The sequence below is a fragment of the Mobula birostris genome, chromosome 1, assembly GCF_030028105.1.
Source record: "Mobula birostris isolate sMobBir1 chromosome 1, sMobBir1.hap1, whole genome shotgun sequence".
NCBI classification, from domain to species: Eukaryota; Metazoa; Chordata; class Chondrichthyes; order Myliobatiformes; family Myliobatidae; genus Mobula; species Mobula birostris.
Genome location: NC_092370.1, coordinates 146,005,271 through 146,022,117, shown reverse-complemented (window position 1 = coordinate 146,022,117; position 16,847 = coordinate 146,005,271). Strand labels below are relative to the sequence as shown.

Here is a 16,847-nt window from a genome sequence, read left to right as displayed (position 1 = left end):
AAAATAGGAACGGACGTGTGAATGTACCCTTTACAGCTTCTGTGGTATGAAGTCCACGAATCAAAATCACATCGGTTTAGGTTCAGTACTGCCACCTGCTGCTGGCAAGAATAGTTGTCCGCTGTTCATACTTTCTCCGATACAGAAATGTTAAAATGATTTCATGTTTTTGCATTCTATTTGTCCTTTCAAGAAAATTGACATAAATACGGGTTTACTCATAAACGGATATTTTCTGTTTTACGTATGAGAAGAAAACGCAGCGCACCCGGATGTAGTATGTTGTTTTTAAAAAAATCTAAACTCTAGAAAATTCACGGATTCTTTTTTAAATTATTCAGCAAGATTCTATAGCAAACAATTCGGCTAATTTCAGTTGGAATTGATTAATCTCTCTTTCCTCCCGGTGCTTTACGTGTGTGATCACGGATTAGCCGAACCTCTCCACTGTACCTACACTCGATCCGGAGCTCCGCAAGTGTTGCGATGAGTCTGGGACAAAAAAACCGACGAAGCCGCGCATGTGCTATCCCGCCCTCCCACTCAGTTATTACTAGTGTTTAGGTTGAAGAGCCTTCAGCCACTTTTGCTGATTGCAAAGCTGGTTTATGACAATTATCACTCCTGCATTTGGACGCAAAGCACCACCAACATAATTTCTGTCCCAATGCAAACTGCGACAGTTTCCTTCAAACATGTACTACGAGACTTCAATATTAATGTACGTTCAGTCTGAACGGCATTAGTCGGTGCTTTGCAGCGTTAAAGTTCCAAAGATTTCCATTTTCTGTAGACAAGATGATAGCCTCTCCTAAGCAGCTTTAAAGTTTAGAAATTTACTCATACCTTGGAGTTTAAGGCATGGAATCACCAACTAAGGAAATCGAAGAGTTTGAGAGCAACTCCCTGAAATACCTGCAACCAGAGCAAATAGAGAAAATATGGCTGCGGCTAAGAGGACTGTAAGTATAACATGACTTTTTAGTAATACTTGATCCTCCCCAAATGGCATTGACAAAATACCGTTTGTTTACAAGTAACTAACATGCCTATCGTCTTAAATAATGTATGAATCTGTGTTTTTTAAAATTTTACTTTTCATACTTTCCCATTTACTGAGATTGTGTTTGGAACATCAATATTGCTCAGTTAGTTGTAGCATAGCATCTGGAGACAGCCACCTGTTCCATGCGTGAGAAATGTTTCGCTAATGAAACCGCTTTTACATTTGGATGCGATCGGAAGATCAGCGCTTTTCATTTACCCTTTCGTCAGAGGATGGCATTTCTGCTTTGGGTTTGTTAACCAGAGCGCTTAAACATCAGAAGACCAAAATAACCCTGCGAAAATATATCTACGGGGTAACAGTAACAGAATTGACTTTAATCTGATAGAGTATGCATATAGCTCATGGGATCTTCAACCGTGAATTAAATTTAACCTTCACTGTTTCTAAAACTGTTTGAAGCGTTTTGTGATGGGACGGATTACAAATTCCCATTGCCTTCTAGCCAGTTTGTAGCGTATCATGATGTTAACAGCCGTGCTGTCTGGCAGTCTTTCATGTTCCTTTAACGTTGATTGAATTCGGCCTCCCGCATTTTGAGGTGGTGGATACGGTTAAGTACTTCGAAGAGGGATGTAGAAACTGGATATTGAGCTGAGGGGATATTAGTTTGCCCCCGAGCTATAACCTTGTTGAGACATTTTGCGGAGGGACATTTTGGATGCTTCGGCATAGAGGGCTGTTGACCAACTGCCGGGCGATGAGGTTAATACGGAAGGGTGCCCACTGGTCGGCGTGGACGAGTTGAGTCGAGGGTTTGCGCCAAGAGAGGGAGTTGACATCTATTAACCTGCTGGTGGAATCGCTGCGAAGTCAGATTGGAAAACCCGTATCGATCCCTTGATTGAGATCGGATAGATAATATAACAATTCGTTTCTGCAGTTCGAGCAACAATATATTCAGTGGCTTTACCAAAAGTGCAGACTCGCTCGCTCAATAGTTATTGTTTTAACCCATTTTTGCATTATCAATATTTAATCCTGTGTGAGTAATAATTGTGCCGAGCCCTGCGATGCTTCACTAATCACAAGATTGCAATCGCCAATTACTTAAACACCGTTTGGATAGCGGCCAGTTATTTTAACGCAACCGGACGGAACATTAAAACCCTACGGAATGGCAAACTCAACACACTGGTCTGTTTTGGATTGTTAATTTGTTTAGTGCAAGTGGCAAAATACGCTCGTCCCGTAAAGCTTTTGTAAGCAACTATAAAGATGGTGTTTCCTTGGGAATTTTGCAAACTTTATCGAATCGGGAGTTGCGCAGATTAAATGTAGAACTTTCAGCTTTTGTGATTTATCGCCACATTATTATATTGAGTTATGTCAATCCTGATTTAAAATGTGAAGACCGAAGAGACTGGAGCTGCAGAAATAAAGAACGCTGGTTGAACTCAGTGGGTCATGCAGCTTCTGTGCAGACAAGATGTAAGTCGTTGTTTGGGATTGAGACTGCGTCAGGACCGAGAAAGAACAGGAAAAATAAACTGGCGAGGGAGGAGACAGAGACCCGTAGGTGACAAGCGGAGTTAGATCAGACACACACACACGCACACACCCACACACGCACACACCCACACAGACACACACACACACACACACATACACACATACACACACACACACTCACACACTCATACACACACACACACACTCACGCTCATACACATACACACTCTCACACACATACTCACACTCATATATACACACACACACACACACACACACACACACACACACACACACGCACGCTCGCACATGCACACTCCGCAGATGCAGAGTAACGTATAAAAATACTGCAGGTAATCAGCAGGTCAGGCGTTACAGTATCTGAAAAGGATTAAAGATTCCATGTTTTGGCCAAGACTCTTTATCGATCATTACAGAATGTTTCACAGGTGCTTCTCGCTCCCTCCCCTCTCCCTTCCCACTCTCAGTCCACAAGAAAACCAGATCAGAATTGGGTTTCTTATCTTAGCTACGCTAGCTGTGTATACATGAGCTTACGACTTTTGCACAGCACTGTGTACACTGGCTGGCTTTACTTCTCAGTCATGAGAAGGAAAGGCTCTTAACCTGAAACACTGACATACACTTTGTATCTCCATAGATGCTGCTTAGCCTACTGAGTTCTTCCTGTGATTTGTTTGCTGATCTACTGTGTGATGCATTTTTCTTAAGGTCACTAAGCTGGATAGATGGTCTCAAAGGCTTCAAAGGTTCATTTACTATTAAAGTATACAACTCTGAAATTCTTCTTCTCCAGATGGTCACGAAACCAAGAAAGAAAAGAATGGCAGCATGATCATCAATCCCCAAAACCCTCCTCCCCACTCAAAAAAAGGAACAAGAACAGAACAGGCATATCAACCCCCAAAAGCCCCCTCTCCCACACACAGAAAAATGAGTAAGTTCGGGCAAAAAACACAGAATACAAAAAAAAACCATAACACTGAAAAAAAGTCCACAGTCCAAGTACACATCCAAAATGCAGAGAATCTGGGCAACATTCTCTCTCACCAGCAATAAAAAGGCAGTCTCCCCTCTGTGTAGTAGAGCGATCTCACCAGCAATAAAAAAGGCAGTCAGCTGGCATTTCAATTTTCCTCATCACTTTAATTGGCAAACAATGGAAGCCATAATCAGCAAATTGGAGTGAAACATCAGCTCGTAGCCTTCTTGCCATGAGGTTCCAGCCTCGGCCTCCAGGAATCCCCTCAGAGACTGCAGAGCACTGAAACACCCAAACAATTCCCAAACTGCATATTATATGTTCCAACAGTTCCAGAATCACATTCAAAATGAAAAACAAACGTAAGAAACATAAAAGAAGAGAAATGTCTGATTTCATGATCTATCCAGAGGATGTCGACCTGAGGAGCATTGCACACAGGCGCTATCTTGACCGGAGGACCAGAAGTGCCTGAGCTATTAAATATATCTAGTATTTTCTTATTTTTTAATATATTTATCCTTCAGTTATTCTTTGAACATTTAAGTTTTCAATTATAAAGATAATTTTATTTCTTTAAGTAATAAAGAATGGAATTATCCTGTTGATCTAAAAGATATCAGCGATTTCCAGTTGAAATGTTTGTGGAACTTTCGAACATTTCCGAGGTATTCCAATATCATATTCCCAATCCTCCTGATATTACAGAACTGAGGTGGAATTGTGACTGGGAATTAGGATGCTTCAAGGGAATTGGACAATTTGACTGCCTGGGTAAGAAAATGGCAATTAGCTAGAATATGGAGAAGTTGCAATGTGGAGACATATTGGGATATATTGGAGTTCAAAGGAACCAGATACCCCTGTAAACAAGTCACTAAAATCCAGAAAATGATTAGGAGGGCAAATGTTTTCTTGGCCTTTTGTTGAAAGTGGGGTTGAATGCAAAGCTTATGTCACCCTATTGCAATCATATAGGGCCTTTTATATAGGTGCAGCTTGGACTATAAAATATTGTTTTCATCTCCTTGCATAAAACAATTTCTTGCAATAGAGGAAGTGCAGTGAGCTTTTACTAGATTAGTTCCCAGGATAGCGGGTTTGCTGTCTGTGGAGAGACTCATGGATTCTCCCGAGTTGAGAAGAATGAGACACAGGGCTGGATGCAAGTGGCACATATCTCTTAGTTGAGTTTTAGAACCAGGAGCTACAGTGTCAGAGCTAAGGGGTAAGCAATTTGTGACTGAAGTGAGGTATTTCTTCATGCTGAGGATTGGCCTGGAGGGGTACAGAGGCTCAGTCATGGAGTTCTTTCAAAGCAGAAGTGGTAGGCTTATGGATACTTGAATGAGTGGGAAATTGCCAGAGAGGTAGAAAAATAGCCATGATGTTAATGAACAGTGAAGCGGGCAATGTTCAAAGTGTCCCACTCCAGTTCCTGTTTCTTAATGAAGACAATAACGAAGGGACAGCAAGCAGATTCTGAAAATTAAAATTGGAGAAGGTTTTGGTAAAGACCTTTCACCTGTAATGGGAAACTCGAACATTTGACTCAACAGGGCAGAATCAAGTCACTATTTAGAATTGTAAAGAATGTCTTCATTTTTGTTTTTTTCCTTGGTGTCTAAAGAACATTCAGATGAAACAATTTTTATTTGTACATTAATAAAATTACAAGCACATAAAATATTCCATTATCCTGATTCATGTTATTTTGTTTCTTTCCCTTAGGAGAAAATATAAGAAAACTTCCCAGAGGTAAGTGTGCCTGAACAGAAATTCTTGACTGTTACATCCATCAGTAATGTTCTTGTTGACGTAAATTAAAATGCTCCCAGACTGATGGTTTTCTTCTAAAATTTTCTAAGTCCCTGCAAGGTGAAAGTCAGCAATCACACATAATCTTCTTTTCCTTCTTGGGCTCTTAACTCCCGGTGGAGCATACGCCATCAGTGACCTCTGTACGGTTGGAGTTCATCAACGTTTCACCTGTACGGGGGTTGACCTACACAGTTTCACCAGAGCCCTGTTGGCCAGCCTTGCCCATTTCCACCTCTTACAACAGGGATGTAGGGTTGGACTTCGAGAGGTAATTACAAATAATGCATCTAAAGAAAACTAATGCACAAGTTTAATGACAGGAGGAAATTCTGGTCTGAATGTAAGAACCCATCAAGTTTGCACGGATTATCAACTGTCCATTAACAATAATTTAATCTTATATTTTTGTCTTCTCCCCATATTTTCATTGACTATTCTCAGGATTCTGCCACTCTTCTATACACTGGGGACAAGTGACAGTGGTCAATTTACCTACTATCTAACTAACCTACACACCTTTAAGAAGTAGGAGGAAAGCAGCGGCTCCTTGAAGAAACCTCTGTGGCCACGTGGAGAGTGTGAAAACTCCATACAGTCAACACCCATGGTCAGGATTGAACTGGAATCTCTGGCACTGTGAGGCAGCTGCTCTACTAACAGTGCCCTTGTCAAGTCTGTGATGGAGTGTTGGACTGTAGGGGAGTTAATTGTCTTGGGGAACAAGTGAGAAAGAGGAGCAAGGACCAAGGTCAGATCAGCCATGATCTCATTGAACCTCAAATCAAGCTTAAGTCGACACATGACCTGCTGTTTCTGATTCTTAGTTAAAGGAGAGGGTGGTAAATGTAGCTATAGAGTTGCTGCTGCACCAGCTATGTGTTATTGAAAACGAGGTGAATGTAACCCCAGCTGTCTGAAGCCAATGCTTTAGTGCAGATCATGAGACCACATGGTGGTACCCTGAGTGTTTTATGGAGTCTGGAATCGGTGTTACCTGGGGCAGCCTGCTGTTGGTAACTCCCTTGTGGCATGATGGGTACAGGGTTCCCATAAAGGTATATTAGTGCAGGTTAAAAGGTGACTTACTACAGAAGCCGGGTTGTTTCTAAAAAAAACCACAGTGGCAGAGTGACAGCATGATAACTTTTTTCTCATCTGGAGTATCAGTAGTAAATGAATTAACGTCCTAGTAGAATTGTGCAATTGCATTTAGATTGTATCTGAATGATATTCTTCATGCTTTGCTGGTTGAGAAATGTTTTCCATTCAAAAGCATGGTTGAAGAACCACAGGTAAGTAGAAAGAGATCCACCTGCTTGAAGCATTTTGTTGCTTAGCTCCAGTGCTGTCTATTTGCACTCTTTCGTTAGAAGGTCTAGAAACTGAGGTGGCAGTCAAAGTATGATATAAGACCAGAAGTGGTACAAAGCTGGAACTGGAGAAGACCAGTCAGTCCATGAGGTTGCCTCTTCCTTCTATAAGAATCTGGCTGAGTCAATCTTAGTTTCAACAATTGTTTTCTGTCCCTGTTCTCTCTCATATCCTGGACTTCTTTCCAGCTTAAATGTCTGTCCCTCTCTGCCTTGGACATGCAGTGTACTTAAAAATTCCACCTCCCACAAATCCCAGGCCTGCAGGATTCTGAAGCTTTATTGCACTCTAAGAAAAGAAGTGCCTTCTGTTTTCCATCAGAAATGGGCAGTTGCCTAATGTGAAACTATGCCCAAACAACAGGAATTCTGCAGATGCTGGAAATTCAAGCAACACACATCAAAGTTGCTGGTGAACGCAGCAGGCCAGGCAGCAACTGTAGGAAGGGGTGCAGTCGACGTTTCGGGCCGAGACCCTTCGTCAGGACTAACTGAAGGAAGAGTGAGTAAGGGATTTGAAAGTTGGAGGGGGAGGGGGAGATCCAAAAGGATAGGAGAAAACAGGAGGGGGAGGGATAGAGCCAAGAGCTGGACAGATGATAGGCAAAAGGGGATACGAGAGGATCATGGGACAGGAGGTCCGGGAAGAAAGATGGGAGGGGGGGACCCAGGGGATGGGCAAGAGGTATATTCAGAGGGACAGAGGGAGAAAAAGGAGAGTGAGAGAAAGAATGTGTGCATAAAAATAAGTAACAGATGGGGTACGAGGGGGAGGTGGGGCCTAGCGGAAGTTAGAGAAGTTGATGTTCATGCCATCAGGTTGGAGGCTACCCAGACGGAATATAAGGTGTTGTTCCTCCAACCTGAGTGTGGCTTCATCTTTACAGTAGAGGAGGCTGTGGATAGACATGTCAGAATGGGAATGGGATGTGGAATTAAAATGTGTGGCCACTGGGAGATCCTGCTTTCTCTGGCAGACAGAGCGTAGATGTTCAGCAAAGCGGTCCCCAGTCTGCGTCGGGTCTCGCCAATATATAAACGGCCACATCGGGAGCACCGGATGCAGTATATCACCCCAGTCGACTCACAGGTGAAGTGTTGCCTCACCTGGAAGGACTGTTTGGGGCCCTGAATGGTGGTAAGGGAGGAAGTGTAAGGGCATGTGTAGCACTTGTTCCGCTTACACGGATAAGTGCCAGAGGGGAGATCAGTAGGAAGGGATGGGGGGGACGAATGGACAAGGGAGTTGTAAACTATGCCCTCTGTTTTTGGATAAATCCTACTAGGCAAATCATCCTCTCTGTATCTACCCTGTCAGTTTCCCTCTTTTGCATCTCATTTTTCACAAAGATCATTTCATTTTGCTATGCTGTTATGAGTATAGGCTCAACTGTTCTTCGTATATCAAAACCTTTATACCAGCAACCAATCTTGTGAACCTCCTCTGCTTTGCCTCTAATGCAAGCACATCCTTCCCTCAATATGGACAACAAAACCTTACATGGTAGTTTGGGGATTGTCTCGCCACTGTCATGTAAACTTGCATCAGGACTTCTCTGCTTTTATATTTCCTGCCTCTTGGAATAAAGGCCAACATTCTATTAACCTTCTAACTAACTTCATGAATTTCATGCATGTGGGCTCTTCAATGTCTTGGTACCACATCATTACATCATTTATAGTCTCACTTCTTTTAAATAATAAGTTGAATTTTCTTTCATTTTCTCAACTTCATATTTTTCTACATCATACTCTATCTTACAACTGTTTGCCCACTCACTTAACCCTATATCCCTGAGGAGACTCTGCAGGTTCGTCACAACTTGCTAACCCAACTATTTTTGCGTCATCAACCAGTTTGGCCAGAATATTCAGTCTGTTCATCAAATCAAGAGATTATAATTAGTTGAGGACGCACCTCTAATTTTCTGTGACATTAATTACTGAGTGCCAATCTGGAAATTACCATTCAATCTGACTCAGTTTTCTTGTAGTTAGGCAGTTATGCTAATGTACGGCCCCTAACCACATGAGCTCTTATGCAATGCAGCAAATTTTCAGGAGGCACCTTACCGAGTACTTCCTGGAAGTTCAATATGTTAGTACGTTCATAGCAACAATCTTTGGGACTTCTTGGGTCGAAATTAGCTTCATGACTTATCTATAAACGTGGAAGCACCATACTTGCAGGCAATGTTCTTTCACAGTTTCTTAGCTACATGACCTCTATCTGGAGTTCAGGACTGGACCCAGAATTGCTACAGTTCCTCATTACAGGGGGAGCTGCTCTTGGATCCTGGCACATAATCTATGCGTCCTGCTGCAGCACTGAGTTTCCAGTACTCTTGAATTCATAAACAAATAATTGATTTTAAGTTTTCAATTCTTAATTTGAACTGTCTTGAATAATTGTGGGTGCCTTCAAAGTTTTACGGACAAATATAGAACAAGAAGAGGCCCTTTAGCTCATGATGAATGGCATCTAATCCCTGTGTCTGCACATAGCTTGTTTATCCATTTTCTGCACTTTCATTTCTCTGCTGTATATGCAGCTCCTTAAACACCTCTGTTAAATCATCACCACTATTAGCAGTGCATTCTCTGCATGTCTTATAAGAAAAATGCCCTCCACACCTCTTTTGAACTTCCCCTTCACACATTAAATGCACACATCCTAGTGTTAGGCATTTCTATTTTAAGAGAACTCTCTCTCTGTCTCTCATGATCTTATAAACTTATATCAGGTGCACCATCAGCCACTGCTACTGTAAAGACAATTTAAGTTTGTCCAACCGCTTTTTTATAGCACATACCCTTTAATCCAGGCAATATCCTGGTTAAACTCTTCTGAGCTTCTCCATAGCCTCCAAATGCTCCTGAGGACTGGGAGAAATTCAGAGTCCAGCAGAGGAGGACAAAGGGCTTAATTAGGAAAAGGAAAAAAAGATTATGAGAGACAACTGGCAGGGAACATAAAAACTGACTGTAAAAGCTTTCATAGATATGTGAAAAGAAAAAGATTGTTTAAGACAAATGTAGGTCCCCTACAGACAGAAACCGGTGAATTGCTTATGGGGAACAAGGACATGGCAGACCAATTGAATAACTACTTTGATTCTGTCTTCACTAAGGAGGACATAAATAATCTTCTGGAAATAGTAGGGGACAGGGGGTCTAGTGAGATGGAGGAACTGAAGGAAATACATGTTACCAGGGAAGTAGTGTTAGGTAAATTGAAGGGATTAAAGGCAGATAAATCCCCAGGGTCAGATGGTCTGCATCCCAGAGTGCTTAAGGAAGTAGCCCAAGAAATAGTGGATGTATTAGTGATAATTTTTCAAAACTCTTTAGATTCTGGACTAGTTCCTGAGGATTGGAGGGTGGCTAATGTAACCCCGCTTTTTAAAAAAGGAGGGAGAGAGAAACCGGGGAATTATAGACCGGTTAGCCTAACATCGGTGGTGGGGAAAATGCTAGATTCAGTTATCAAATATGTGATAACAGCACATTTGGAAAGCAGTGAAATCATCAGACAAAGTCAGCATGGATTTGTGAAAGGAAAATCATGTCTGACGAATCTCATAGAATTTTTTGAGGATGTAACTAGTAGAGTGGATAGAGGAGAACCAGTGGATGTGGTATATTTGGATTTTCAAAAGGCTTTTGACAAGGTCCCACACAGGAGATTAGTGTGCAAACTTAAAGCACGCAGTATTGGGGGTAAGGTATTGATGTGGATAGAGAATTAGTTGGCAGACAGGAAGCAATGAGTGAGAATAAACGGGACCTTTTCAGAATGGTATGTAGTGACTATTGGGGTACCACAAGGCTCGGTGCTAGGACTCCAGTTGTTTACAATATATATTAGTGACTTAGATGAGGGAATTAAATGCAGCATCTCCAAGTTTGCTGATGACACGAAGCTGGGTGGCAGTGTTAGCAGTGAGGAGGCTGCTAAGAGGATGCAGGGTGACTTGGATAGGTTAGGTGAGTGGGCAAATTCATGGCAGATGCAATTTAATGTGGATAAATGTGAAGTTATCCACTTTGGTGGCAAAAACAGGAAAACAGATTATTATCTGAATGGTGGCCAATTAGGAAAAGGGGAGGTGCAACGAGACCTGGGTGTCATTATACACCAGTCATTGAAAGTGGGCATGCAGGTACAACAGGCGGTGAAAAAGGCGAATGGTATGCTCGCATTCATAGCAAGAGGATTCGAGTACAGGAGCAGGGAGGTATTACTGCAGTTGTACAAGGCCTTGGTGAGACCACACCTGGAGTATTGTGTGCAGTTTTGGTCCCCTGATCTGAGGAAAGACATTCTTGCCATAGAGGGAGTGCAAAGAAGGTTCACTAGATTGATTCCTGGGATGGCAGGAGCTTCATATGATGAAAGACTGGATCGACTAGGCTTATTCTCGTTGGAATTTAGAAGATTGAGGGGAGATCTTATTGAAACGTATAAAATCCTAAAGAGATTTGACAGGCTAGATGCAGGAAGATTGTTCCCGATGTTGGGGAAGTCCAGAACGAGGGGTCACAGTTTGAGGATAAAGGGGAAGCCTTTTAGGACCGAGATGAGGGAAAACTTCTTCACACAGGGAGTGGTGAATCTGTGGAATCCTCTGCTACAGGAAACAGTTGAGGCCAGTTCATTGGCTATATTTAAGAGGGAGTTAGATATGGCCCTTGTGGCTAAAGGGATCAGGGGATATGGAGGGAAGGCTGGTACAGGGTTCTGAGTTGGATGATCAGCCATGATCATACTGAATGGCGGTGCAGGCTCGAAGGGCCGAATGGCCTACTCCTGCACCTATTTTCTATGTTTCTATGTTTCTATTATGGGGTGACCAGAACTGAAAGCAATACTCCAGATATTGCCAAACCAGAGTATGGTAAAGCTATAACATAACTCCCTGACTGTTGAACTCAATGCCTCACCTAGTAAAGGCCACTATACCATGCACCTTATTAACTATCCTTTCAATTTGTACAGCCAATTTCAGTGAGCTATGGACCTGGACCCCAAGATTCCTCTTTACATCAATGTTGTTAATGGTCTTGCCATTAACTCCGTACTTTCCCTTTACATTTGATCTCCCAAAATGTAGCACCTCACACTTGGAAGGCAAATTCACTGTTAGTATTCATTTTGAGAGAACTGGAATATAAAGTAAAGATGTAATGCTGAGGCTTTATAAGGCATTGTTCAGACTCCACTTGGAGTATTGAGAGCAGTTTTGGGGCCTTTACTTAAGAAAACATACTGGTGTTGAAGAGGATCCAGAGGAAATTCGTGGGAATGATTCCAGGAATGAAAGGGTTAACATATGAAGAGCATTTAATGGCTCTGGACCTGTACTTGCTGGAGTTTGGAAGGATGAGGGGGGATCTCATTGAAGCCAATTGAATATTGAAAAGCCTAGAGAGAGTGGATGTGGAGAAGAAAGTTCCTATAGCGGGGGAGACTAGGACCAGAGGGTACAGCCTCAGAGTAGAGCATGTCCCTTCTGTTCTGAAGATGAGGAGGACTTTTTTCACCTAGCGGGAGATGAATATGTGGAATTCATTGCCGCAGATGGCTGTGGAGGCCGAGTCATTGGCTGTGTATGTTAAGTGGAGGTTGAGAGGTTCTTGATTTGTAAGAGTGTCAAGGTTATGGGAGAAGGCAGGAGAATAGAGCTGGGAGGGAGAATAAATCAGACATGTTGGAATAGTGGAAACATTTCTATGGGCCAAGTGGCTTAATTCTGCTCTTATGTCTTATAGAAATAGAATCAGATTTATTATCACTGTCATGTATTATGTGAAATTTGTGTGACAACAATACAGTGGAAAGACATAAAATTATTAACAATTACAAAATAAACAGTAAAAAGAAAGGAATAATGAAGCAGTGTTCATGGACCTTTCAGAAATCTAATGGCAAAGGGGAAGAAGCTGTTTCTTAATTGCTAAATCACTGGGTCTTCAGGTTCCTGTGCCTCCTTCCGAATGGTCATATTGAGAAGAGGGCATGTCCTAGATGATGATTGTCCTGAATGATAAATGTCCCTTTTTGATCTTGAAGATAACTTCGACTGTGGGGAAGGTTGTGGCAGTGAAGGAACTGACTGAGACTACACCCCTCTGCAGCATTTGGGATCCTGTATGTTGGAGGCTTCATACCAGATTGTGATTTAATCAGTCAGAATGCTCTGCATTGTACATCTATAGACGTTTGCCAGTCACCTAATACTAAATCCCCTCAAACTCCTAATGAATTTGAGTCACTGGTGTCCCTTGTTTGTGATTGCATCAATATGTTGGTTCTAGGGTAGATCCTCTGAGATGTTCCAGGAACGTGAAGTTGTTCACCTTGCCTCCACTGACTCTTCACTGGTGTGCATTTCCTGGACCTCTGCTTCCTGGAGCTGTTCAGCAGGTTAGCAGGTGTGTCTTATGTCAATGGTCAAAGCCATACCACCTTTACTTTAGAAAGGAACCTTCAATAGTTTGTAACAGCATTCTATAAAATTGCCTTATTTTGAAACTGAAAAAATAAACATCTTGAACCTTTAATCTAAATTCACTGGCCTTCAGAAGTAGCCACTGAACTTTGGATACCACTGCTTCATCATTTGATAAGGAACTCCTTTTCAAATATACTAATGTCTTAGGATCCTAGATATACCCTCAGTGGCCATTTTATTAGGTACTCCTGCACACATTATCAGAATGAGGTTTAATAGCACTGACATATGTCATGAAATTTGTTATGTGGCAGTAGTACATTGCACTTCATAACAATGAAAACTGTGAATCACAGTAAGATACGTATATAATTTCAAACATCTAAATTGCCAATCATGTGGCAGTAACTCAATGCATAAAAGCATGTAGACATGGTTGTGGTAACTTCTACTTTGAAAAAGGCACACTTGACAACTTCATGCCCAAAGAAACAACTTTATCTCGAACATCAAAACTGATATGTATATACAGAGGCTTTCACAACCCGTACGGCATGGCAGGAACACTACATACAAAGCACTGGAAGTAAAAAGAACATAAGTAAAACCCCCCATATCCTAATTAGTATTAACTTACTTTTAGTAATGCTCACATTACAACAATGGTCAAGAGGTTCAGTTGTTGTTGGACCAAATATCGGAATGAGGAAGAAATGTGATCTGAGTGACTTTGTCTGCGCATTATTGTTGGTCCCAGCTGGACTTGTTTGAGTATCTCAGAAACTGTTGATTTCCTGGGATTTTCACACACAACAGTCTTTAGAGTTCCCATCCAATGAGAGGCAGTTTAGGAGCAAAAATGCCTTGTTAATGAATGAGGTGATAAGGGACTGATTCGAGCTGACAGGAAGGTGACAGTATCTCAGATAACAATGTATTACAACAGTGGAGTGCAGAAGAGCATCTCTGAATGCACAACATGCCAAATCCTGAAGTGGATGGGCTACAGCAGCAGAAGACCACGCCAGGATCCAGTCCAGTACCTAACCAATGTGGACAGTGAGCGAAAGTTATACATTATACAAGATACAATACAAACAAAAATCACTATCAGAGAAAAATCAATCGTAGAGCAAGAGGTGGTCCATGAGGTATTCACTGCTGAGGCAGGACAGGGATTGTACAGTTTGGTTAAAGAACCTGATGATCATAAGAAAGTAGCTTTTCCTAAAACCAGTTGGTGTAGCTCTTTGAGCTTCTATACTTCCTGCTGTATGGTAGCAGCAAGGTGAGGGCATAACTCTGATGGTTAAATGTCATTTTCTTAAGACAGCACCTCCTGTAGATGCTGTCAGTGATGGGAAGGGCTGTACCCATGATGGACTAGACTGTGTCCACAACTCTCTCGAGCCTCTTACGTTCCTGTTCCAAGACATGATGCAACTAGTCAGGATATTTTCAAGAGTACATCTTAGAGGGTTGTTGGAATATTTGGTGACATTCCAAATCTCATTAAGCTTCCAAGGAAGTCAGAATCATGGTGTCTTGTCTTTATGATTGTATCAATGGTCCCAGGACAAGGCAGCCAAGATGTTAATGCCAAGGAATTTGAGATCAGGGACTTTGAGCAGGCGGGTGTAGATCTACCATTGTTCTTTCTTTCTAAGTATGCATAAAAGGCATTGAGCTCATCCAGAAGTGATGTGTCGTTGTCGTTTATGGTACTTGGCCTCACGTTGTAGGAAGTGCCGTGCACGTCCTGCTACAGCTGTCGAGCAAACATCTGTGACTCTAATTTAGTGCGGAATTTGGCGTTTTTGTGCTCATGATCTACATCCAGATGTCGTAACTGGATTCCTGCATCACCTGTACTAAATGTCACAAGCACAGCCCTGAGGTTCATCTGGGATGTCTGGTTGGGAAGGACTTGGAATGTTTTGTAGGTACACAGAAATGCAAGTACTTCTGAAGTTGGTGAGGATTCTGATGTATTCATTCAGATCTGCTGAGGAGTCATTGAAAGTGCCCCAGTGCATCGATTCAAAGCAGTTCTTTTGTGTGCTGCTCTGTCTCCTTTGACCACGTCTTCATTGTCCTCTCTGTTAAAGCTGCACTTTTCCGTCTCTGCCTGTAGCAGGAAGAGAAAGCACAGCGAGGTGGTTCGATTTACCAAAATGCATTGAGGATTGGAGTGGAAGGCTTTCCTTCAATCATTTGCTCATCCTCATTCTAAGATGTCAAATGCATGCTTCTCCCTAGTAGGGCTTTCTACATACTGCTTCAGAAAACCCTTTTGAATACATTTTATGAATTCCACTCCATCTGTGCCTCCTGCACTAAAGCAATCCCAATTAATACTGATGAAGTTAAAATCACCTTCTACTACATTCCAACTCTTTTAGTGCCTTCCTCCAATCTGTCTAAATATCTGTCTTTCTAATTCCATCTGACTGTTAAGTGGTCTGCGAATTATAATGGTGTACATTTCTTCTGCTCATAACCAGAAGTGAGGGTCCCCATTCAAGATGAGACTCTCTTTCTACAGGGACATCAAAGTGGTTGCACATATGATTACAGCCATAGGCTGATGTTATAGACTGGTGCAAATGAGATTTGTTAGGTTTTTGCATTGCTGGTTTGTTCGCCACCTGCTGACCCAGACAAATTGTTTTATCCTTAGAAACCTGGCCACCTCAGTCTTTAATAACTGCCGGTCATCTCAGCACCAGGGTCTGGCTTCAAGAGATCCTCAGGCCCTTGTCCTTCGGACAATCCTTTCTTATCTTCTCCAGTGGTGACCCATCTTTATTGACTCAATTCTTCACTGATACTCTGTCAATGTTGCCTGCCCTGATGAATATCCTTAGTATTTTCTGTTATCACTAGGATGTTTGCTTTTGGAGAAATGTGTTAAGGTAATGGAAAATTTCAGGGAAATTGTGACTAGTACCTAAAGCGGATGGTCTCTCACATCCAACTTGCAAGCTTGAATGGTAATAAGATATTTCTACACACTGTTTTCTATGCACTGGAAGGAAAAACACTCAGGGGATTACTACAGAGTGATCTGGTGGTCTAGGCAGCAAAAGATCCTTTACCATACTCCTAGATTGTTGATAAAACTGTAAGACATAGGAGCCCAATTAGGCCATTCTGCCCATTAAGTCTGTTCTGCCATTCTATTTTGGCTGCTTTATTTTCCTTCTTAGCCCCATTCTAGCGTTTCCTCATAACTTTTGATGCTATTAACCTCAGCTTTAAATATATCCAATATCGAGTCCTCCAACTACCAGTGGCAATGAATATTAGTAACCACCCTTTGACTAAAGAAATTCCTCCTCATCTCCATTCTATTCTGAGACTGTGTCCTCTGCTCATAGACTCCCCTACATCCTCTCAACATCCACTATCGAGGCCTTTCAATTAATTCAGATAATTAAACCATTAATTTAAATTTGTGTAATTACATTGCTCACCAAGGAAGGGTTTGGTCTAAAATGAGGAAACAAGGATGAGAGAATTATCTCATACTGTGAGGGCTACTTATCCATCTGGTATAGTGACAATGTAAGGTAGACAATGATGACCAGTCAGGAATGATTTAGAACTTTTCTGAATCCGGATTCCTTGTGCCCATGCACATCATTGATATTGAAGGGCTTTGGCTGTGTTTATGGTAT

General features: G+C 41.9%; 1 protein-coding gene across 4 annotated transcripts in view; it reads left to right on the top strand.

Moving 5' to 3' along the window:
- Nucleotides 1-551: 551 nt before the first annotated feature.
- The window catches only part of LOC140200264 (dual specificity calcium/calmodulin-dependent 3',5'-cyclic nucleotide phosphodiesterase 1A-like), a 293,234-nt gene continuing 276,938 nt past the window's right edge, over nucleotides 552-16,847 (top strand). For all 4 annotated transcript variants that reach the window (XM_072263358.1, XM_072263348.1, XM_072263338.1 and 1 more), the window contains exons 1-2: nucleotides 552-962; nucleotides 5,253-5,279. In XM_072263358.1, coding sequence (XP_072119459.1) covers nucleotides 862-962; nucleotides 5,253-5,279 — 128 coding nt within the window. In that variant the 5' untranslated portion in view covers nucleotides 552-861. The remainder of the gene's footprint in view (nucleotides 963-5,252; nucleotides 5,280-16,847) is intronic.